This window comes from Elgaria multicarinata, chromosome 5 (genome assembly GCF_023053635.1).
Source record: "Elgaria multicarinata webbii isolate HBS135686 ecotype San Diego chromosome 5, rElgMul1.1.pri, whole genome shotgun sequence".
Taxonomy (NCBI): Eukaryota; Metazoa; Chordata; class Lepidosauria; order Squamata; family Anguidae; genus Elgaria; species Elgaria multicarinata.
Window position 1 is genome coordinate 135560899 of NC_086175.1, and position 25418 is coordinate 135586316.

The 25418-nt window shown below is 48.2% G+C and overlaps 1 protein-coding gene across 1 annotated transcript in view; it reads right to left on the reverse strand.

The window, feature by feature from the left end:
- WNT11 (Wnt family member 11) overlaps positions 1 to 25100 on the reverse strand; it is a 45526-nt gene extending 20426 nt beyond the window's left edge. The window contains exon 1 of the mRNA XM_063127275.1: positions 25012 to 25100. Within this exon, the coding sequence (XP_062983345.1) occupies positions 25012 to 25088 (77 nt within the window). The 5' untranslated portion in view covers positions 25089 to 25100. The remainder of the gene's footprint in view (positions 1 to 25011) is intronic.
- Positions 25101 to 25418: the final 318 nt, after the last annotated feature.

Below are 25418 nucleotides of genomic sequence, written 5' to 3' on the forward strand. Positions count from 1 at the left end.
TCGCAAGTGCCTCCAACGGCTGGTAGTGAAGTCCAGAGTTTAACTCCACCCTGGGTGAAGAAGCTTCATGGCCCAAGTGGAGGCTAGAAGCTGGATCTTCTGAGTCTTAGTCCAACACTATGACACTAAGGATAGTGTGTCTCCTCTGAATGAATGCTTAGAGGCAGTAATGGGCTGGATGAGGAAAAACAAACTGAAGCTGAATCCAGACAAGACGGAGGTGCTTGCTGTCAAGGGCTCTGACCTGGGTTTGGAGGTGTGTCAGCCAGTTCTGGATGGGGTTACACTCCCCCTGAAAGACTGTGTTCGCAGCTTGGGGGTGCTTCTGGATCCATCCCTCCAAATGACAACCTAGGTAGATGCGACGACCAGGAGTGCCTACTATCAGCTTCAGCTGATACGCCAGCTGCGCCCCTTCCTAGAATTGGAAGACCTAAAGATGGTAGTCCACGTGCTGGTAACTTCGAGGCTCGACTTCTGCAATGCGCTCTACATAGGGCTACCTGTGTGCCTAGACTGGAAACTTCAACTAGTTCAAAATATGGCAGCCAGGCTGGTCACCGGTACACCTAGGGGTGTCCACATTACATCAGTTTTAAAATCTCTTCACTGGCTGCTGATCAGTTTCTGGGCAAAGTACAAAATGTGGGTTATCACCTTTAAAGCCCTACATGGTTTGGGTCCAGGCTACCTGCGGGATCACCTTCTCCTGTACAATCCGCCCCGCACACTCAGGTCCTCTGGGAAGAACTTCCTTCAGCCAGCCAAGACTAGGCTGGCAGGTATTAACCCAGAGGACCTTCTCTTCTGCTGCTCCCAGACTGTGGAATGGCCTGCCGGAGATTCGTCAACTTAACTAGGGTGACCATATTTGGGAAACCAAAAAAGAGGACACCTAGTGTGTGTGTGTGTGTGGGGGGGAAGCAGCTTTCTGAGTCCTGCAGAAAGTACGTTATTCCCCCACCACCTTAAAGAACCCGATTGGAGTGGAGGAGGGGAAAGGATTTCATTCTGCACCACCACCATCCACTCCAATTGGGGCCTTTTCTATAATGTCCACGAACGACCCACTTTCCCCTTTAAGACCTCAATTGAAGCTCAGGGTGGGGGAATGATGTGCCTCAAGAAAGCATGTCATTCCCTCCTGCCATGCTAATGGCAGCCTTAAAGGGGAAGGTGTGTCATTCCAGGACATTATTGAAAATTATAGAAAATCCCCCCTGACACCATGGAAAGAACAAAAACCAGGACAAATCCGGGGAAATCCTGACAGTTGGTCACCCTAACTTAACAGTCTTTTAGCATTTAAGAAAGCTATGAAGACTGATCTCTTCCGGCAGGCCTACCCAGAGGAATTTTAGGATGCTTTTAGTATGATTTTTAGGAAGTTTTAAGAATGCATACTATGTTTTTAATCAATACTTTATGTATTTTATACTTATTGTTGTTCCCTGCCTCGATCAGGATGGAGAGCAGGGTAAGAAATATTATTATTATTATTATTATTATTATTATTATTATTATTATTATTACTCTAACCACTACGTCACACTGACTCTCGCCGTAGCTAAGCAGACCCGTGTGCCTGCTCAACATGCTGCCCAGGTCCTATCTGTGAATCCCTCCTGCTCTCTTTAAAACAAACTCAGGCCACAGCTAGACCTAAGGTTTATCCCGGGATCATCCAGGGTTCGCCCCTGCCTGAGCACTGGATCCCCTGTGTGTCACCTAGATGAACAGGTTTGGCCCCTGGACGATCCAGGGATAAACCTGAGGTCTAGCTGTGGCCTTAGACTGGAAACCCCATCAAATAGAATATGTTGTCAAATAGAGGACTGTTCTCTACCAGTTCTCCAAAACAGAGGACCGTCCTCAGCAAAGTCAAGTACCTGGCCACCCAGTGGTGACATGTTCATTTCACAGTGGTTAATCGGAGAGGTAATGGAAATGAAACGGACATTTTAGCAAGGGTACGCAACAGTTCATGGCCAGCTCCGTTTTGGAGTGCAACATCCCGAAAACGTGGGATTCCTTCCCAGCCACCCACTCCGGTCCACCTGAAACACAGAGAGCTGCTTCCTTTGCAACGTTTTATAATCACACCAGCACAGCCATAAACCATCTCCCCCTCCCGCTTTTGCTCATAAAAAGTCTTTTAGGACTCACAGCTGGAGAATGACCCTCACGGCAGTTCCATGACGCTCTCCGCTTAAAAGCAAGGGTCCCATTCTAGCTGTGCTAAATTGACACACGCCCCCTCGCCCCCCCAAAACGCACGCCCAAACGCACACGCATGCAATTTCGCTGTGCGCCATCTCAGGCACCAAGGTGAGTGCTCTTTGGTCCGTAATGGACACGTTTTATGGGAGTGATTTATTCCTTGCCAGAAGCAAATGGTATCTCATGGCCTCCGTTAAAAACCGGGATTAGAGATGGGCTTAAACCAGATGCTTTGATCAGAAGACCCCTTCTACAATTCCGGCTGTGAGGAATTTGAACCCAGGCCACAAGAGGGTCTTACCTCAGCAACGGACTAAGCCGCTCTCCATCACCCGTTCCTTCAAAGCCTTCTCCGACTCTAAGTTTTAAAAAGTTTGATTTGGCAAACGGAACTACTAAGCCTGCCAGACATAACTGAAAGACGGAGGGGGTTGGGGAAAACATCCCAGGTTGTTCTATTCTGGTCCAAGCATAAGTAGCGGGAGCATGGCAGGCATGAGGTCTGATGGGAAGGGGCATGGGCCTTTCAGACATTATATACCGCTTTCCAAAATTAATTTACAAAGCAGTGCCATGGCTTTCCCCAACACCACTGTCTTCAGAGGTATTGGACTCCAACACCCATAATCCCACAGCACCTTGTAGCCCAACACACCTGAAGAGTGCCAGGTTGGAGGAGGCTGAAATACACAATATAAGAAGAGAATGATGCAACAAATTCAGCCGATGAAACAGGCAGCAGAGGAAACGACGAGAAAGCAGCCCATCAAACAGAGGACACCTTCAAATAGAGGGCTGCCCTCTGCCGGTTCTCCAAAAGGGAGGACTGTCTTCTCTTAAGTGGGACACCTGGCCACCCTATCTGTGAGGGATGTATGTTGCTACCCTACAAAATGGGTCCCTTGCCCTGACTCACAGCTGAGAGTCACCAAAGTGACTGGAACCACTTTGTACGGTACCAATTATACGTAGGTCCATCCAGTAGATGCTGGTGGCTCCATTGCCAGTGGGGCAGTGAATCCATTCCGGGTTTCAGTTAGAACCAGTCAGAACTCGAAAGGAGCTGTCCAAGGTTTTTTCACTGTAAACTTCATGGTTCACACCTTGGACGGCTCCTTTAGAGTTCTGGCTGGTACTGAAACCCGGAGTGGATTCACTGCCTCACTGACATTGATGCCCTCAGCCTCCACTAAGTCCATCCAAACTGTCTAAGCATCACTTAGGTGGACAGCTCGATGAAAATGTCAACCCAGTGGGTGGCCACTGTAAAGAAGGCAAACTCCATGTTTATTTATTTATTTATGGCATTTATATACCGCCCCATAGCCGAAGCTCTCTGGATGGTTTACAAAAGTTGAAAACAGTAAATATTAAAAACAAATATACAAAGTTTAAAAACATAAAAAGCATAAAAACAACAGTATCCATAGAAAAACAGCTATTCTGGGGTCTGTTAAAAACAAACTCAGCATATGTTGTTAAATGCTGTTAAATGCCTGGGAGAAGAGAAAGATCTTGACCTGGCACCGAAAAGATAACAATGTTGGCGCCAGGCGAGCCTCGTCAGGGAGATCATTCCATAATTGGGGGGCCACCACTGAGAAGGGCCCTCTGCCTTGTTGCCGTCCTCCGAGCTTCCCTCGGAGTAGGCACTCGGAGGAGGGCCTTAGAAGTAGAGCGCAGCGAGCGGGTAGGTTCATGTCGGGAGAGGCGTTCCGTCAGGTATTGTGGTCCCAAGCCGTGTAAGGCTTTATAGGTCAAAACCAGCACCTTGAATTGGACTCGGAAACGTATAGGCATTATAAGAAAAGGAATTGACAAATAAAAGGAAGTACTTCTTCACACAGGGCAGAGTTAAACTATGGAACTCACTACCACAAGATGCAGTGATGGCCACCAATTTGGATGGCTTTAAAAGGGGGTTGGATCAATTCCTGGAGGAGAAGGCTATCCATGGCAAATAGCCCTGATGGCTACGTGCTACATCCAGTATCAGAGGCAGTAAGCCTGTGTGCACTAGTTGCTGGGGGACATGGGTGGGAGGGTGCTGTTGCACCTGTGTCCTGCTTGTGGGTCCCTGGTTGACAGCTAGTTGGCCACTGTGTAAACAGAGTGCTGGAGTAGATGGACCCTCGGTTTGATCCAGCAGGGCTCTTCTTATTCAATTCACACATCTTTTATCCCCGTGGTGCATCAAGGCATCCTCTGATGCCATGTTTCTCGCCTGCCCAAGGGCCTCTACTTCCCTTGCTCAGCTCTGTCCATTTTCTTCCGCTGCCCCTTATGCCTGGAACGCTCTTCCAGAACATTTGAGAACCACAAGTTCAATCGCAGCTTTTAAAGCTCAGCTAAAAACCTTTCTTTTTCCTAAAGCTTTTAAAACTTGATTTCGTTCTGACTTTTATACTGCCTGTTTGGTGCATTCTCTTCCCCCCCTTATTGTTTTATTATGATTTTATTAGAATGTAAGCCTATGCGGCAGGGTCTTGCTATTTATTGTTTTACTCTGTACAGCACCATGTACATTGATGGTGCTATATAAATAAATAAATAAATAAATAAATAAATAAATAATAATAATAATAAAGGCATGACTTGCACGTGCAGAAGAGCCACCCCAGGTTAACTCTACAAAGAGAGAGCTTGCGCACATAGGTGTATGCAGCTCATTTCATCAGGGTGTGCACCTTAAAGGCCCTAACTGGAGTGGAGGATGGGAAAGTGTGCTTTCTGCTCCAACCAGGGCCTTACGGCAGCTGTCATTAACATATCGGGAGGAATTATGCACTTCTTGTCCTCCTTATTTATTTATTTATTTATTTATTTATTTATTACATTTCTATGCCGCCCAATAGCTGGAGCTCTCTGGGCGGTTCACAAAAATTAAAAACATTCAAAGTATAAAACAACAGTATAAAACCATACTATAAAACACAATATAAAAGCTCAACCAGATAAAAACAGCAGCAATGCAAAATTACAAATTTAAAACACCAAGTTAAAATGTATTTATAGACTGTTAAAATGCTGGGAGAATAAAAAGGTCTTTACCTGGCGTCTAAAAGCATATAATGTAGGTGCCAAGCGAACCTCCTTAAGGAGCTCATTCCACAGCCAGGGTGCCACAGCAGAGAAGGCCCTCCTCCTGGTAGCCACCTGCCTCACTTTCTTTGGCAGGGGCTCGCAGAGAAGGACCCCTGAGGATGACCTTAGGGTCCAGGCAGGAACATACGGGAGGAGGCGTTCCCTTAAAAAGCCCTGATTCAAGCAGTGGGGAAGGGGGCAGGAAAACAGAGGCAGCCCTGGGAAATTAGGGTGTGCCTGGGCACCTCCAGCACACCCCATGCACACACCTATGCTTACACATCAGTTTGCATCAACTCCAACACACAGCCATTGAGCTATAACTCCCAGTGTAGTGCAGTTCATAGCAGTTAACACTAGGGGTGTGCATGGACCCCCCGCTCCGCTTCACTTGCAGATCTGCGATTTTCAGATCAGGCCGCTTCGCCCTGCCCCCGCTCCGCCGATTTCTGCTCCGCTCCGCTCGGAACTCCGGATCCGGATCGGAGCTCCGTTTCCCCCCCCCATAGGGTTGCATTGAAAGCTAAAAAAGTAAACAACTTTTTTTTGGTTCAAGTTAGAAACCTCACGTTTGGCACCATGACACCTCATGGGGGTATACACACGCACGCCAAGTTTCAAGGCAATCCCATCATCCCCTGATTTTTGGGGAATTTATGAAAATCGGGCACCCCATTCAGACCCCTTGGGATAGCTCCGTCAATTTGCACGTTAGAAACCTCAAACTCGCCACAATGACAGCTTATCCATGTGTCCACATGGATGCCCAGACTCAAGGCAGTCCCATCATCCCCTGATTTTTGGCGGGGCTCTAACCTCTAACGCACCACCCATAACCCTAAGTCACACCCCTTTCGATAGCTCCATCAATTTGCACGTTAGAAACCTCAAACTCGGAACCATGATAGCTTATCCACGTGTCCACATGGATGCCAAGTTTCAAGGCAATCCCATCATCCCCTGATTTTTGGGGAATTTTTGAAAATCGGGCAACCCATTCAGACCCCTTTCGATAGCTCCGTCAATTTGCACGTTAGAAACCTCAAACTCGCCACCATGAAAGCTTATCCAGGGATACATACGCATGTCGAGACTCAAGGCAGTCCCATCATCCCCTGATTTTTGGGGAATTTATGAAAATCCAACACCCATTCACACCCCTTTCCAATAGCTCCGTCAATTTGCACGTTAAAAAAAAACCTCAAACTCACCACCATGACAGCTTATCCAGGGATACATACGCCGCACGCTGAGACTCAAGGCAGTCCCATCATCCCCTGTTTTTTGGCGGGGCGTAAACCTGCAGACCTCTCAATGGGGCCATTTCAAAGGAAATCCCAACATGCTATGAATTGGGGAGTATGAATCTTCTTCCACACTTGAAAAATGGATTTGGAACTTCCAAAACTCCAAGTGAGCGGAGGAAGGACTTCTCCCCCCTGAGTCAAAGCCAGACACACACAACATCCCTGCAAGGCGGGCAGGGGAGGAGAGAGGGAAGGCAGGCAGGCAGGCAGCAGACATTTCTGGGGGCATAAGGAAGTGAGCCAAGGATAAGCCAGTAATGCATATAAAATGGAATAAATAAATAAATAAATAAACGAAGGAGGGGTGGAATTAAAAGCAGCAGTGTTGCTGAATAAACAACAAGAAGAACTTTTTTAAAAAGGTTATATCTGTCTTTTACCAGTAATAGGGGGACGTGCCCGGGGGAGGGGGAAGCAGCTGCCAATTTGACTGGTCCTAGTAGTGACCAGTCTTTTAAGAAGCAAGGCTGTCAGTTCAACTCATGAAAGCCATTGCTCCACCGCTAAGAAGTGGAACTGTCACTTCAACTCATGATAGGCATCACTCCACCACTAAGAGAAGTCGACCGCTCACTTCAACTCATGATAGGCATTGCTCCACCGGGTTACTCTCTTTGGAAGGCTCTGATGGCCTTCCAAGTACAGGAGGGAGTGGGGGCACATCCACAATGAGATGCCCTAGGGGAGCTCATCCCCTTGCACCACATCTTTTCAGTTGTTCCCCAAAGTTAGGGTGGGTAGCAGTGCTGTGTTTCTATCTCTTATTATTGGCTTAGTATATGATTTCAGGTTGTGTTTGTGCATTTGGTGGGGATACTGTTTTAAAAAACACTGGGAAAAGTCCGTTCAGACTAAGAAAGAGAAGTTTCCCAGAATCCTAAGTTACCCGTTTTGCCTATCCCCTCCTCCAACTTTGGGATCATGTGATCATGACCGGGAGTTGACTCTGCCCCTCAGCAATCAAAAAGGTAATCTTTTTCCCGCCTTTACCCTACTTTTTAAAAAATTCTAGCGCGCGACCCGCACCACACAGAGAGGTGAGAGTAGTCTCAAAATGACCCCCATCCACAACTGTCTAAGCACAAGAATTTTCAGAACAATAGCTTCAAAAACAACCCAGTTATCTATGGGTGAAATGTTTCAAGATGGCGATCGGAGCGGTCCGCCTGAAAGAGGAGCTCCGAAAAATGGTCGCTTCTCTTCGCCTTGCTTCTAGGGGTCCGCGGTCCACTTCTACTCCGCCTCTGGGCAAGGCGGAGCAGGCCAATTCGCTCCTGCTTCTGCGCTTCTAATAGGAGCAGATCACATTCCTAGTTAACACATCTTCTAGCATAATGCATGTGGAGGGAGACCCATGGCCATGCCTGCTACCCACTCTATCCCAAATTCATGAGTTGAGCCAAAGCTGTAAGCAAAGCCAATCAGCATTTCTATGTGCAACATAGGGCCTTGCTAGACCTACCTCAGAATCCGTATGGGAGGAGCAGCCAGCCCGTGCTAGAAGTAGCGCGAGCTGTCGCTCCTTTCCACACGTCAGACGCGACGGGGAAAGGAAAGCCCCGTCGCGTCCTCCATTTTTAAAAAAAAGTTAAAGGGGCCATGTGTGCAGGAGCGCACCAACGAAAAGGTAAGTCATTTTTTTAAAAAATAAAGGGTTCCCTGCTCCCCCTGCCCCCAATTTCCCCCCCACAATGTCTGATGCCCCCCTGCTCACCCCCACTCGCCCACCCACCTGCTCACCCCCTCGCTTGCCTGCTCGCCCGTCCGCTCGCTCGCCCCTGCTCGCCATGTCTGAAGCCCCCCCGCCCCCCCTGGCCGCGATCTCCCCACCCTGGGTCCACTCTTCCCCCCGCCATCTCTCCTGCCGGGTCCACTCTTTCCCCCCAGGCCCCCATCACTCCCCCCCATGATTCCCTTGCCCCCGGCCTGATGGGCACAGCATTCCTATGGAGTGCTGTGCCCAGTGCACGGCTTCTCCCAGCTACTCGCGAGTAAGCAAGCAGCCAGGAAAAGCCGCAGAACCTGCTAGACTTTCCGCAGCCCCGTTCTCAGCCCGGGTCTGCGGAAAAACCGGCTCAAAAGTGGATCCGGATATCCCGGGTCAAGGGAGGACTTAGCCTGGCCTAACCCCGGGATCCCCTGTGCGTCATCTGCACACACAGCAGGGAGCCCGGGCCTCGCCCCGGGCTAAACCCTCGTCTAGGAAGGCCCATACTAAATGCTTGTGCTTTTTATACTGTATTTTGTATTGGTGTTTTTAACCTGTTGGTTGTTTTATTATGGTTTTAATTGTTGTGAACCGCCCAGAGAGCTTCGGCTATTGGGCGGTATAAAAATGTAATAAATAAATAAAATAAATAAATAAAACTATGTGATTAAAAAAAAAAATCCATGCGATTCCTTAGAAGAAAAATTGGCCGGTGAAATGGAAACCATTTGCGAAAAGAACCGGGAAGGGGGTGGGGGTGCAATTATGAAGAATGGTGGTTTATTTAACACCCTGAATGCTAAAGGAGCTTATAAACCGCTGACCCCAGTACATTAGTGAAAGGTGTTCAAGAACACCTGGACGTACTTGGGAACTTTTATGGATAAAAAACATGGCACTTTAATAGGACAGACTTTTCCGGGGGGAGAAAAGGAGGATTTGCAAGATGACAGAAAGAGAGAAATCTTAAAAGGTGAAACAAAAGACAGGATTTTAGCCAACTCTTGGCAGGGCTGTTTCTTATTGAGTCAGGCACCCTCCAAGGAGACGGCCAGGACAGATAAATGTAGTTCCTGATCGTCTTTCACAGTTGAACTTCTTGCTTTTAAAGCTTTTGTAATAGGAAACATTACGGGAGGGGCAGCTTTTCCCAAATTGGTGCCCCCAACGGGTGTCAGACTACCATGTGCACCACCCCTAACCTGTGGCTTGATGTGGAGATATCAGCAGGTCAGGCGTTTCATGCCATGGTGAAAAACACCGGTAGATGTGTACAAAAGGACGCATGGTGCGGAGAAAGTGGACCAGGGAGACATTTTCCTCCCTCTCTCATAGGACTAGAACCCAATGAAGCTGAATGGTAGGATATTCAGGACAGATAAAAGGAAGTCCTTCTTTGCACCGCGCATAATCAAACTATGGAATTCGCTACCACAAGACGTAGTGATGGTCACCAATTTGGATGGCTTTAAAAGGGGGTTGGATAAATTTCTGGTGGAGAAGGCTATCAATGGCTAGCTCTGATGACTGTGTGCTACCTCCAGTATCAGAGGTGGTAAGCATATGTGCATCAATTGCTGGGGAACATGTGCAAGAGGGTACTGTTTGTGGGTTTCCCGGGGGCAGCTGGCTATCATAGAATAGTGGAGTTTGAAGGGTCCTATGAGGCCATCAAGTCCAACCCCCTGCCCAATCCAGGAATCCACCTTAAACATACCTGACAGATGGCTGTCCAGCTGCACCTTGAATGCCTCTAGTATGGGAGAGCCCACCACCTCCCTAGACCATTGGCTCCATTGTCATGCTGCTCTAACAGTCAGGAAGTTTTTCCTGACGTTCAGCCGGAATTTGACTTCCTGTAAATTGAGCCCATTATTCCGTGTCCTGCACTCTGGGATGCTAGAGAAGAGATCCTGGCCCTCCTCTGTGTGACAATCCTTCCATGAGCAGGACTGCATGGAATCTGGCAGTACAAATTCTCGATCATCCCAGAGTGCAGGACATGGAATAACGGCTTCAAGTTACAGGAAGACAGATTCTGGCTGAACATCAGGAAAAACGTCCCGACTGTTACGAGCGATACGACGATGGAACCAATTACCTAGGGAGGTTGTGGGTTCTCCCACACTGGAGGCATTCAAGAGGCAGCTGGACAAGCATCTGTCAGAGATGCTTGGAAGTGGATTCCTGCATTGAGCAGGGGGTTGGACTCAATGGCCTTATTGGCACCTTCCAACTCTACTACTCTATGTTTTTATGATTCCATGATCCATTGAAGTTACTGGGCATAGTTTCCTGGGCCATATCTAAGTTTAGATACCTTAAAGTCAGCAAGATTTAGCTATGTTACAGTTCTCTTTGCCTGCCATCTTGAGGTGGGGCTGGTTTTTATTCTTATCTTTGCACTGGGAGCAGAGGGGGGGGGAGAAATTATTCCCACTCTTTGGTCCTTCCCGAGATAATACAAACAAACGTCAAATTGAATTTATACAGACCGGACGGAGCTTTCAAAAAACATTAGGAGAAATGTCAGGAAAGCAGACACTTGATTGCAGAGGACGCCCGATCTGTGCGCGTGTCGTGGGATTTGTCGGCTGGTTGAATGAATTCTCTCCGAAACAGGAATAAACTACAGCAGGTATTGCTTGGGAAAGGATTTCCCCAGTAATAGAAAACGGCAGGTTCAGTTTGTACAAAGAGGTGCCCAAAGTTGAAGCGGCTGGCAGGGCCGGGGGGCGTGGGGAGAGAGAGAGAGAGAGAAAGTGGGGCAATCCTAAAAAACTAATGCAGCTAGGGTAGCTTTCCACATTTTGAATAGAGTGGCTATTTAATTTTTTATTTTATTGATTTATAACTCCCCCTCCCACACACCTTTCCATTACAAGTTGGGCTCAAAGTAACCAATAGCAACAAAATAAAATACAAATAGAATGCACCATGTCCTGCTTGTTCATCGCTGGCCAATGGCTGGTTGGCCCCTGTGTGAACAGAGTGCTGGACTAGATGGACCCTTGGTCCGATCCAGCATCAGGGCACTTCTGATGTAAAATCGTAATTAAAACATTAAAAAACAAATCAATTAAACACACACACACACACACGCAAGGTGGATTCCTGCATCGAGCAGGGTGTTGGACTCGATGGCCTGGTAGGCCCCTTCCAACTCTGCTGTTCTATGATTCTATGATTCTAAGAAATAAACAGCACCGTGCCCCCAGTTAAAACCAACTTCAGTAAACACATCAGCATCAAAATCAAAGATTTGCCTTAACAACAACAACAACAACAACAGTTTATTGCAGCCAATAGACCATTCCAACAAAAATTACATATAAAAGGACTGAGCATACAATTAGCTATTAAAAAGACAAGTAATCACAGAGGATCTAATAGAAATGGCCAAATTCAAAAACTTGGCCACTTGCTCAGTGATTGATTTGTCTGAGTTCCGAAGTAAAAGGGACGTTAAGAATTCAGTTGGGTGACCAGGAAAAGATCGTAAAATGGGGTTCAGAAAATCATTCCTAGCCCCTTGGTAAAATCTACAGAACAGTAACACGTGTGATACGGTTTCCACCTCAGTATAATAATATATGGACAAACACAATGCAGTGTCAAAAATTGTTCACCAACAACTGACCTTCAAATTCAACCTCATCAAACAACCTACACCATACTCTACATACTCACCCGAAACAATCTTGGAAAACGCAGGTCATAAAATATACCGGGACAGAACCATTCGTATGGACAAGACCTTGCAACCGACCAGACGTAACAGTTACAGACAAAAAAGAAAAAATACATATGCAAGGGGGATCCCGGGGTCAGGCAGGGGTGAAACCTCCCTGGGCGCGGGGTAAGTGAAACCCCATTTAGCCCGGTTTTTCCCGCAGGCTGAGGCCGGCACCGCGGGCATGTGGACCGTTCTGCTGCTTTTCCCGGCTACCGCACTTACGCACAAGTAGCTGGGAAAAGTGGCGGATGGGCCACAGTGCTCCCGTCCCCATCCCCCGATTCCCCCACACACACGACCTCCCCTGGCCTGTGATCCCCCCCTGTCCCCACCTCCTGTGTCCTGCCGCTGCCCCGCCGCTGTCCCCAGCCAGCGTTTCCTGTTGTCGCCATGTCCGTCCTGTAATGCCTGCTGTCGCCATATCCTGCAGGCCGACAGCGGAACAGAATGGCTGGGGACATCGGCGCTGCCGCCGCGGCAGGACACAGGAAGTGGGGACGGGGGGATCGCAGGCCAGGGGAATCGGGGGATGGGGACGGGGGGGACCCTATTTTTTTTTTTTAAAAAAAAAACTTACCTTTTCGGTGGTGCGCCCCTTTAACAACAACAACAACAAAAAGGCGGACGCAACGGGACTTTGTCGCGTCTGACATGTAGATAGGTGCGACAGCCTGTGCTAATTGTAGCACGGCCTCGCCGTGCCTGAAGCACCGGTTTTCAGGTAGGTCTAGCAAAGCCCTCAAAGGCCACAGCTAGACCTAAGGTTTATCCTGGGATCATCCAGGGTTCGCCCCTGCCTGAGCACTGGATCCCCTGTGTGTCACCTAGATGAACAGGTTTGAGCCCTGGACGATCCAGGGATAAACCTTAGGTCTAGCTATGGCCAGAGGCCCCATTCAGAAGACACCTTAAACTATGGCTTTAACCACGGTGGTAAAGCCAGAAAGCCAGGCTGTGTTCAGAAGACACCTTAAACCATGGCTTTAACTATAGTGAATAAAGCAAAACCTTATTCACTGTGGTTAAAACCATGGGCCCCCTAGGACTTATTTCAGAGCAGAAGTGTACAGGCTTGCGCTGTACATCAATCATGTGGAGAGAACATCCCAGTGTCACACGATAACTGCTTAGTGTGCTGCAAAAAAACTAACCAATTAAATTATTAAAGATTGGTCCAAAGTAGCCACTCAGGAAGAGTCTGCCCACTCTTTGTCTGCATGATCTCCTCTAAGCACGGGCAGAAAGTAGCTCTCCAGATGCTTTGGACTTCAACTCCCAGCATTCCTGACCATTGGCTATACTGGTAGAGGATTCTGGGAGATGAAGTCCAAAAAAATCTGAAGATGTACCTTTTGCCCACCTCTGGTCTATTGCCCTGTCCTTGTTTCCTTCCTTAAGTTCCTTGGATGTGATTGGCTCATTTCAATTGCTCACAATGCAGGGACTCTGAAGAATAAGTTGCCCTCCAGAAGAGGTTCACCGTCACCTCTCTGCATGAAGCACTCTTCACTTTGCGTTCAGATTGTGTGTGTGTGTGTGCGTGTGTGTGTGTTTTCCCCTTTCTTTTTCTTTTTAACTTGCAGGCTCAGCTTTTCAAGGTTTGTATTAGTTGGGAAGCAACGGCAAATTCCCCCTCTGTGGAGCCAAAGAGCGTGGGATATACAACCCAAACCAAAATGCGCGAACAAGGTCTAAGCAAACAGAATGTACTGCCCCGCTCTTACTCTCCCTGGCACGCCGTTCGGATTTTCCAGCAGGGAAAACATCAGAAGGGCAGCCAGACTTTTCACAAACAGGGACAATGTTTGTCCGCTGGACCAGAACGAAAGGAACCAAGCTGGCTCTCCTGGCCTTGTCAACTCGCACGGGGAACGTATAAAGCAAGACAATGGTCTTTGTTCAGCCAGCCAACGCTGCAGGCTTCCAAAACTCTCGCGTAAGCGCACCGAAGGCCGTCGAGTTATTCTGGAGCGCGACGACCTGAAGACAGCCGGCTAAACAAGTCAAATGTAAAATATGAAGTGCTACCGAACGACGCTGAGCCAAACTCTCCCTGGGCACTGGCAGGCATCGCTTTGTTGAATTCAAATGGAGAACGTCCCCCTTGAAGTTCATGCCAGCTACGAGAGCTTGGCGCTGCTGCTGCTCAGAGGGGCCAGCATGTCCGTGGACATTTGTCAGCTTTTGTTCCCTGCAGGGCCCTGTGAACACGCGACGCAGCCTCCTGCTCGGCCACGTCACTGGTCCGTTTAGGTGGGTCTCATCTATCCTGACTCTCCAAGGTGTCAGGCAAGAAGAGGCATCTTCCTGAGCTCTGCTGCCTGGGATTCCTGACTGTCTGGACCCCCAAGCCCATTTATTTGAATGCCCAAAGCTATCTTATCCTGAGGTAGATTGCTGGCCCATCTAGGACAGTGCTAACTAGCCTGCCTGGTAGCAGCTTTCCAGCAACACAGGCACAGAGAGGCATCTTTCTGAGCATTGCTGCCTGGGATTCCTGATTGTCTGGACCCCCAAGCCCATTTATTTGAATGCCCAAAGCTATCTTATCCTAAGGTAGATTGCTGGCCCATCTAGGACAGTGCTAACTAGCCTGCCTGGTAGCAGCTTTCCAGCAACACAGGCACAGAGAGGCATCTTTCTGAGCACTGCTGCCTGGGATTCCTGACTGTCTGGACCCCCAAGCCCATTTATTTGAATGCCCAAAGCTATCTTATCCTAAGGTAGATTGCTGGCCCATCTAGGACAGTGCTAACTAGCCTGCCTGGTAGCAGCTTTCCAGCAACACAGGCACAGAGAGGCATCTTTCTGAGCACTGCTGCCTGGGATTCCTGATTGTCTGGACCCCCAAGCCCATTTATTTGAATGCCCAAAGCTATCTTATCCTGAGGTAGATTGCTGGCCCATCTAGGACAGTGCTAACTAGCCTGCCTGGTAGGAGCTTTCCAGCAACACAGGCACAGAGAGGCATCTTTCTGAGCACTGCTGCCTGGGGTTCCTGATTGTCCGGACCCTCAGCCCACTTATTTGAATGCCCAAAGCTATCTTATCCTAAGGTAGATTGCTGGCCCATCTAGGACAGTGCTAACTAGCCTGCCTGGTAGCAGCTTTCCAGCAACACAGGCACAGAGAGGCATCTTTCTGAGCACTGCTGCCTGGGATTCCTGACTGTCTGGACCCCCAGCCCATTTATTTGAATGCCCAAAGCTATCTTATCCTAAGGTAGATTGCTGGCCCATCTAGGACAGTGCTAACTAGCCTGCCTGGTAGCAGCTTTCCAGCAACACAGGCACAGAGAGGCATCTTTCTGAGCACTGCTGCCTGGGGTTCCTGATTATCCGGACCCTCAGCCCACTTATTTGAATGCCCAAAGCTATCTTATCCTGAGGTAGATTGCTGGCTCATCTAGGACAGTGCTAACCATCCTGGTAGCAGCTTTCCAGCAACACAGGCACAGAGAGACATCTTTCTGAGCACTGCTGCCTGGGGTTCCTGATTGTCTGGATCTCCTGTCCACATATATGAAAGTACAAAGCTTTCAGTTTATTTTGCCAGTACTGTGGTACACCGGCTAGCAGCATCTCTCCAGGTATCTCAGGCAGAGAAAGGTCTTTCTGGGCTCTGCTACCTGAGATTTCTGATTGCCTCGGCTATTACCTGGAAGGCCAACCCACACATATAAACGTCAGAGAACTCTGCAATGAAGCCAAATGACTTCAGATTTTTATGAATTTAATCTGCAAACTCCATAGCAGAATAACTCTTGTCGGGTGGAGTCTGTGGACTTGCAAACTATTTTCCTAACCGTGAGGGATTTTACGCAAACTGTGTCATAAAAAAAAGTGCAATTTAAAAAAAAAACTGGCCAGAGATGCACATTTTCCCTAATAGGCTAAAGTGTGAAACATGCAAAATTAATGCAGGGGGGGGGGGATTTGTGCATGTGTGGATTTTTGTGCAAATTTGCATTTGTGCAAATTCAGAAATTGAAAAAAAAAATCTTTATTTCAATAGGCGAATCACGGAGCAAAAGGCACCTGACAACCTGTGAAACTCAGACAAGAATCCATACGCCCCTGGCCTTATAGAATCAGAGAATTGGTCCAGATAGGCTAGACTGTCTACTCCAGCCTTCCCTAAACTGGTTCCCTCTAGACGAGGTTGCTGGCAACTCCCATTAGCCCTGACCACTGGCCATGCTGACTGGGGATGATGGGAGTTGTAAGGCAACAGTGCCTACAGAGCATCCAAGTTGACGAAGGCCAGTTTATCTGCCTCTCTGAGGTCTCAGGCAGAGAGCTTTCCTTGCCCAGCTTCTCAAGCCCTTTGACTAGGAGATATTGGAGGTAGAACATGGGCCTTTTTGTAACACGAAGTCTGTGAGCTATGGACCCTTCCCAAGAGGCATAAATCTGCTCCTTCTCTCCAGCATTCTTCCCAAGGAGTGCAAAAGGCACTTGGAAGATAGACAAGTACTACTTGGAACATAGGACCACGTATGACTCTTTTGCTTTTTATATCAGGATAGACCTTTTGTCCATCTAGCCCAGGAATGTCTCCTGTGACTGGTGGCAGCTTTCCACGGTCTCAGAGAGAGGAGGGGGATTTCCCATCACCCGCTCCATGATGAGATCCTTGTAATTGGAGGTGGCAGGAATCAAATTGCTACCTGCAAGACAGGTGCTATAGCTTCATTCACAAAGCATACGCCTTCCCATCCCAGCTAGGGATGGATGAGAAATGCATTGAGTCCACTTTTTCATGCAAACTGACTATATCAGCAAATATCAAGCCTAGGGTGACCATATGAAAAAGAGGACAGGGCTCCTGTGTCTTTAACAGTTTTATTAAAAAGGGCATTTCAGTAGGTGTCATTTGTATATATGGAGAACCTGGTGAACTTCCCTCTTCATCACAACAGTTAATGCATGCAGGTGCCCTGCCCTCTTTTAAATCTGGTCACTCTAGTATAGCTCCTGCAGCTTTAACTGTTGTGATGAAGAGGGAATTTCACCAGGTTCTCCATATATACAAATGACACTTGCTGAAATCCCCTTTTCTATGTAACTGTTAAAGATATAAGAGCCCTGTCTTCCTTTTCATGTGCTCACCCTAATGGTCACCCTACCCAAACCTAAACACAAACCAGAATACAGCAAAATACGTACTTTTCCAAAGCATGCGATGCACTTCGCCAACCCCATCAACCAAAGGCTGTGCACACACACACACAAAATGCTTACATCCCCAACCAGCATGGTCTATGCCAGGGGTGGCCCCACAGCACTTTTGTTCTACAACTCCCACAAACTTTCACCACCGAGTATCCTGACTAGGGATGGTGGGAGTTGTAGGCCCAAACATGTTAGAACAGTACAACAATGGAACCAATGACCTAGGGAGGTGGTGGGCTCTCCCACACTGGAGGCCTTCAAGAGGCAGCTGGACAGCGGTCTGTCAGGGATGCTTTAGGGTGGATTCCTGCATTGAGCAGGGGGTTGGACTCGATGGCCTTGTAGGCCCCTTCCAACTCTGCTAATCTATGATTCTATGATTCTATCTGGAGAACCACAAGTCACCCAACCCTGATCTAGACTGATCAGCAGTGGCATTCCTGAGTCTTTCCTTGTCTTAGCCGGAGATGTCAGGAGTTGGATCTAGGACCCTCTGCATACAAAACAGGGGTTCTATTAACCCACCCATGCCACAATTCTGCCTTCCTCTCACAAACTTTTTTTGAAGTATTTTAAAAGGTGGTGGTTCAACCCACCTTAGGTTAAGGTCAGGCCTTCAACCCACCCAGTGCTTGATTTACACGGGCTCTGGAGGGGATCCAGACCCCTTCAGTATGGCTTTTTAAGAAGGCTACAAGTGCCAGGATGCACGGCATGGCTAAAACTGGATGGGGTCCGCTGGTGTGGCTTGTAGATTTCATTAAGAACCTTTCCCCCATATCCCTCTCAATAATTTGGGCACTGAGCCCACCGGCTGGAGACCAGTGCTCTGGAAGGTGTCCAACAACTCCCAGAAGATGCTCACCAGAGGGGAAGATGGGCAGTGACTGACAAACTGTCATGCACATCTGGTCGTCCCATTGAAGAGCACCTCACCACATTGCCAGGGATTGGCCAAATTCCCTGGAATGCTATCAAAATACTTTTTGCCCCAAGACAGGTCTTTGCCGAGCCTTTCCCAACCTGGAGCCCTTCAGATGTGTGGCCTACAATTCCCATCATTCTCAGCCGGCAAGGAATTGCTGAGCTGGAAACATTGGGAATTGCAGGCTGTCACATCTGGAAGACGCCAGGTTGGGGGAAGCCTGCCTGGAGGCCATTGTTCTGCTGAAATTTCCGGAAAAATCTATTGAAGTTATTCATAAAAACAAGGCGAGGACAAAAATGTAGTGGTGGGAGATATGTGCAGTTTAACCAATATTGCTTTGTTTTCTTTTTTTAAAAAAAATCCCTGGCTTGATACCAACTAATAATGTCGAAAGTGACTTGTTGGCGTGCAAGATGTGGTGTTGCAAAGAGCTCCCTCTAGTGGCTCCCCTGAAAACCATTTTTTGACCACCACCTCTCCTAACATGTCCCAGAGACCTGTCGGGCCCGATCCTCTCTGCGTTCACACAGAAGTAAGTCAAATCAACTTCAGCGGTGATTAGTCTTAAACAGTGGTTCCCAAACTTGTTCAGGTCACCGCCCCCTTGGTTCCACAAACACATGCCCAGTGCCCCCTACCCTACACTATAAAAATCATTATTCAGAATAGCGGTTTTCAACGACCCACTAAGGAAGATAATACTTGAATATTTATCCAAAATCCAATTACATTTTTTTTAGTTTATTCAATTAAACGTAATTGATGAACTTGATCCAGTGATCTCATCTTTTCAAAGTCTGATAGTCATTTAGCAAGAATATTAGATAGCACATTTAGTAACTAGGGTAGAGTACCTCGCTATTCTGTAAATTGTTAATGTGATGGATGGGTTTGATGAAGTGATACCAGTTTCCCAAGGTCTGGTTTAAAGTCACTTAACGTGAGTCTTAAATCACCACATTTAGTAATCTGGAGTCATAGGCCACATCTACACCAAGCAGGATATTGCACTATGAAAGCGGTATATATAAAAGGCAGGAGCCACACTACTGCTTTATGGCAGTACTGAAATGCACTGACAACTGTTGGGGCGCACTGATGCATACCATATGCTGTTTTCATACCTCTATATCCTGCTTGGTGTGGCTCCTGCCTTTTATATACCACTTTCATGCTGCTTTCATAGTGCAATATCCTGCTTGGTGTAGAATCATAGAATCCATAGAATCATAGAATAGGAGAGTTGGAAGGGGCCTACAAGGCCATCAAGTCCAACCCCCTGCTCAATGCAGGAATCCACCCTAAAGCATCCCTGACAGATGCTTGTCCAGCTGCCTCTTGAAGGCCTCTAATGTGGGAGAGCCCACCACCACCCTAGGGAACTCCTTCCATTGTCGTACTGCTCTAACTATCAGGAAGTTTTTCCTGATGTCCAGCTGGAATCTGGCTTCCTTTAACTTGAGCCCGTTAAGTGGAGTCGATTTCTTTGCTTGGAGAGAAGCAGGCAGACCACACTACAACCACATTCCACCAAATATGATGTTGGAAATGCAACCAGGAGCTTCTGAACCACTCTAAATAGTGCAGGATAGCGACCAGAAATTTCCTTCTGTAACCAAAACTGCTGGTATGGAAAAGACCACCTCAAGCACCCCCCTGCTGCCCCCTTGCCTCTTAACGCCCCCTATGTAACCCCACTGCCCCCAGGGGGGCAGTACCGCCCACTTTGGGATCCACTGGTCTAAAACAACAACAACAACAACAACAACAACAGAAAAAAGCATGCATTGGGGCTGTGGTTCGAGAGTCAAATCCGCTCACAACGGAATATACGTCTTTCATCTTCTCGACCATTTCACAGAAGAAATGGGGGGCATTTGGGGGGGGTGTAGCAAATGCTTAACAACCGTGGCTTAATGTGTTATCCAAACAGGGTCATAGAGTACTGAGCATGCTCAGTACAGGGCACAGAAACCAGAGGGGAAGAGCAACAGAATGGAGCATCCTAAAAAAGGGCCTAGCTGGCTGGAGTGCAGAACAGGAGCGCTTCATACTGCGACATTTTGTTGCAGGTCTTACTTGCGCTTTAATACAATGGTTAATCTTGCAACAGATGTGGCTGTTCCTATTCACATGTGGTGTCCATGTGTGTGCGCTACTTACATGTGGGCGCATGACAGACCAGATGCAACTGCTATCCCCCCCCCCCCACGCCCACAACAGAAATTTAACCTCTTGTGATCCTAGGGAAAGCGGTATAATTGCTGCACGTGCCAGCACCCAAAAAACATTTCTTAACGGAGATGTGCTCCACATATCGCCTCCAAAGGCAACATAAGAAGCGAAATCAGAACAGTGTGTTAGCAGATGACAGGGGAAGCAGGCCCATTACACCTACCCTGCTGAAAGAATTACATCATTCCCCTCTTCCCTCCGCATTCCTCTTTCCTTGTGTGTCGTGTCTGTTTAGATTGTAAGCCTGCAGGAAGGGACTGTCTGGTTGAATTGGGGAGCAATTTTGACTTAGGTGCAGCATAAAAAAAATACTTTAAATAAACAATTAAATACGACATTTACATTGGGGTAACAGCACCCGGGGGGGGTGTTCAACACCCCCAATCCCTCACCCATACACACACCACTTTCCCAACACAGTCTGGAATTCCTCATGGCTGCTTTTACATTAAAATTAACATGCGGGACATCTATCGTTCATCAATAATCCGTTGTGGGCCACCTTGGTCCTGACGAAAAGCCTCCTTCACCCGAAACTGCGATTAGCCCCGCAAAAATTGAGGATTAGGAGCACCTTCAGACCGTGCGTGCAATTTTGTCAGGAGTGCAGAGTTCCCCAAAAAGAATCTCACCCACACATCTACTATTTATTTATTTATTTATTTTTATTTAAAAACAAACAAACCCTGATGGGATGCCATCCGACCGCAGTCATGCATCCCTTAGTTGCATCCCTTTTAGACTACTGTAACACACTCTCCATGGGGCTGCCTTTGAACACTGTTCAGAAACTTCAGCAGGTCCTGGGTCAGCCTGTTAACCAGGGCCAGTTACAGGGAGCAGGCAGGTCTTTTATTACAGCAGCTTCACTGGCTACCAGCTTGTTTCCGGGCAGAATTCAAAGTGCTGGTTACAGAGCCAGCCCTACCATGAAGCGTTAGGAAGTGGGCACAGCAGGTGGTGAAGTATGGAAAGTGTCACTCTCCCACTCCAATGTCACTTCTTGGTCCTGTTGGTCACCTGCCCTTCAGGCAGCCGGCAGGACCACGAAGCAGCCGTTCGCTCGCCTGTGCACCTCTGTGTGCCCATCCCGCTAGTGCACCACCCATCCCAGCTGGCCTTACTTGCCTGGCTTGCTAGCCGGGCAGCTTATTTTTCCTGGCCCGGATACACACACCTGCATGGCCAGCACGCTTCCCGTAAGGCGTTTCTGCCTTCAGAAGCCAGACGGCACCCGTGCAAGGTCGGGCAAAGCATCGCAAGAAGTTGTGGAAATTCCGGGATCTCTCGCGATACTTTGCCAGACACGCAGGCACCGTGCAGCTCCGAAGGTGGAAATGAATCATAGAATCATAGGATCATAGAATAGCAGAGTTGGAAGGGGCCTACAAGGCCATTGAGTCCAACCCCCTGCTCAATGCAGGAATCCACCCTAAAGCATCCCTGACGGTGGTCCAGCTGCCTCTTGAAGGCCTCTAGTGTGGGAGAGCCCACCACCTCCCTAGGTAACTGATTCCATTGTCGTGCTGCTCTAACAGTCAGGAAGTTTTTCCTGATGTCCAGCTGGAATCTGGCTTCCTTTAACTTGAGCCCTTAATGCCTTAAGTATTAAGGGTTTAAAAAATGCATTCAAAATTTAAGGCATTAAAAAACGCCTTAAGTAGGGTGACCCTATGAAAAGGAGGACAGGGCTCCTGCAGCTTTAACTGTTGTGATGAAGAGGGAATTTCACCAGGTGCTGCATGCATACAAATGACACCTGCTGAAATTCCCTTTTCTATGCAACTGTCAAAGATGCAGGAGCCCTGTCCTCCTTTCCATGTAGTCACCCTACCTTAAGAACAGCATGCTGGCGAGGCGGGCGCACGGATCCGGGCCAGGAAAAGCAAGTTAGCTGGCGAGCTGGCATGCTGATTGGAAGAGAGGGAGGCGGTAAAGGCAGCGGTGCGTCCGTTAGCAAGCCGACTTTCCCAGGGATGCTCCAGTCTGAATTCCTCTCCCCCGCTAGCCCTCTTCCAAAGGCCTGACATGAGCTCCGCTCACTGGGGGGCTCCGCCCAGGCCTCGGCCTCTCACCCGAGCCTCAAACGCTCTAAGAACCCGCGCTTAACTTTTAAGCCCATAATCCGGATGACAAAGCGTAACGCTAAACACAAGCTGAAGTGAGGCCCAAGCCGAGGAGTGAGCCAAGCAGGCTGAATCGAGAGCGGGGAGGGGGCTTCTTCTGCGGGGCCAACGTGTGTGTTCCCCCCCCCCCCCGCAATAAGCTTGCTTTAAGCTCAGGTTTAAAACAGAAAACCCTGGCTCTGCACAGGTGCTTCCAACAGCCTGACAGGCGGAAATTTAGCAGACAGAGCTCAGAGATCTCCATGTTACCAAACAGCAACACCTCCTAGGTTTCTGCAGGTGAGGCCGTTTCTACGTTAGCCCGATAGTCTGGGCTGGTCACAGCTGAGTCCCCGTGATGGCCTTGTAGGCCCCTTCCAACTCTGCTATTCTGTGATTCTATGATTCCTTCCCTCTACTGTTCCCTGATACTCGTGGGGAAGAGGGAAGAAGCCTGGACAAACGGACACACCTCCTGCAGTCTCGTGAAGAAGAGGGGCAACACCAGGAGGCTCTTGTCAATGCCCCCCCCTGCAGTGTGGGCCATTGGCAGGTGCCCAACTATACCTACAGCTTGATGCACCCCTGCAATGCGCTTAGTTTGGGGTTGGTACAGGGCTGTGTTATATTATTCTTTCTCATAGCCTGCCCCACCCAAGGGTCTTTCACTGATGCAATGTGTGCACCCCACCCACCCCGTCGTTCGGCCTGCAAGGTCTGCACTCCGACATGGTCTGCAGCCCATGTTGGAGGAGGAGGAGTGAATATAATTTCCGAGGGGGTGTTCCTCTCCCTGCCCTCAATTGGCCAAGTGAGATGGCAAATCCCTGCTCCAACCTTCAAGGAATTGGTCAGCCCTGATCTTGGAGCAGATGATCCCAGGAGGGGGAAATCAGTGCCTGAAGCAAGGGAGGGCGGAGGGGTAAGTCTGGGAACGGGTGACGATTCAGCTCTCCTCACCCGTTCAATTCTGTTCAGTTTTGTTTTCAGATCAGCCATCGGCTGTGACAGAAGTACAGAGATACAATACCCATAATGACAGATCAAACTCACAGAAGGACATGAGAAGAGTCATGCTGGATCAGACCGAAGGTCCATCTAGTCCAGCACTCTGTTCACACAGTGGCCGACCAGCTGTCATCCAGGGATGAACAAGCAGGACATGGTGCAACAGCACCCTCCCACCCATGTTCCCCAGCAACTGGTGCACACAGGCTTACTGCCTTGGGTACTGGAGGCTGCCCTTAGCCATCAGGACTAGTAGCCATGGACAGCCTTCTCCTCCAGGAATTCATCCAACCCCCTTTTAAAGCCATCCAAATTGGTGGCCATCGCTACATCTTGTGGTTGTGAATTCCATAGTTTAACTATGTGCTGTGTGAAGAAGTCCTTCACTTTATTTGTCCTGAATCCATCTTGCAAGCTGACACAACGGGACCAAACGAAATGCGTTGTCACGGTAATCACGGTTACAACTTGCGGCCTGCGGCACAATAAAAGCAGCCAAAGATTTGGCACGTAAACCGCTGAGTTGAGTGACATTTCTTGACAATTGGTAGCGAATGGGAAAAGTCAGCCTTTCAAGATTTGACCAGTCTTCTCTTACCCAAAAGCCAGATGGGGAAGAAATCTGATACATATGTAAACATATGTCCAGGTGGGACATTAAAAAAATAATAATATTCAAGATGTGGATTCCCCTCACCTGTGTAGCCCTTTTCATATTAAAACTAGGCTGCTGCCCAACCCTTCACACACACTTCCTGACTGTTAGAGCAGTGCGACGGTGGAATCAGTTACCTAGGGAGGTTGTGGGCTCTCCCACACTAGAGGCCTTCAAGAGGCAGCTGGACAAGCATCTGTCAGGGAAGCTTTAGGGTGGATTCCTGCACTGAGCAGGGGGTTGGACTCGATGGCCTTGTAGGCCCCTTCCAACTCTGCTATTCTATGATTCTATGATTCTATGATTTACACATGAATGGGGTATATATGTGAATAACAAAGGAGCTGCACCCATTAGAAATAATTTGGATTTGATTTGCCCACTCTGTATCACATGCCTCTGGTTATTTGGCCAAAGTGTGTGGCAAAATCACATATCTATCCTCCCCCAACAATGTTATGGCAACACTAGGGTGACCCTATGGAAAGGAGGACAGGGCTCCTGCATCTTTAACCGTTGCATTGAAAAGGGAATTTCAGCAGGTGTCATTTGTATATATGGAGAACCTGGTGAAATTCCCTCTTCATCACCACAGTTAAAGCTGCAGGAGCCCTGCCCTCTTTTAAATCTGGTCACTCTAGTATAGCTCCTGCAGCTTTAACTGTTGTGATGAAGAGGGAATTTCACCAGGTTCTCCATATATACAAATGACACCTGCTGAAATTCCCTTTTCAATACAACTGTTAAAGATACCGGAGCCCGGTCCTCCTTTTCATATGGTCACCCTAGAACACAAGACCTGGATAGATTTTTAATTAAAAAACAAAAAAAAAGACAGAAAAAAAACTTACAGCCACTTGATTCCATTGCAAGTCCCGTTCTGCAAGATGAAAGCTAGGAAAAAGGCAACCAAAATTTGTCTCTTCATCTTTGGCCTCCTTTTCTCCGCCAAATCTCTTTAGCAGGAAAAAAAATCGATCAGTTGCTTCTTGGGAGGAAAATAAAAATCCTTTGCTTTCTGAAAAAAAAAGGGATTTCCTCCAGGTGCCAACCTAAAATCAAGGATGCAAAACACACGGTCAGGTTAACAGCAAAGAAGTTCACGTCCTTCGAAGAGAGAAATCTAGTCTCCCAAATGTCAAAGGAGGGTTTTATTCATCATGGACCAAAGTCAGCGTTCCCCCATCTCCCTGTCCGTGATAGAATCTTTACCGCCAAAGAGACTGACAAGTCTTATGGCTTGAATTACAGAAAGGCC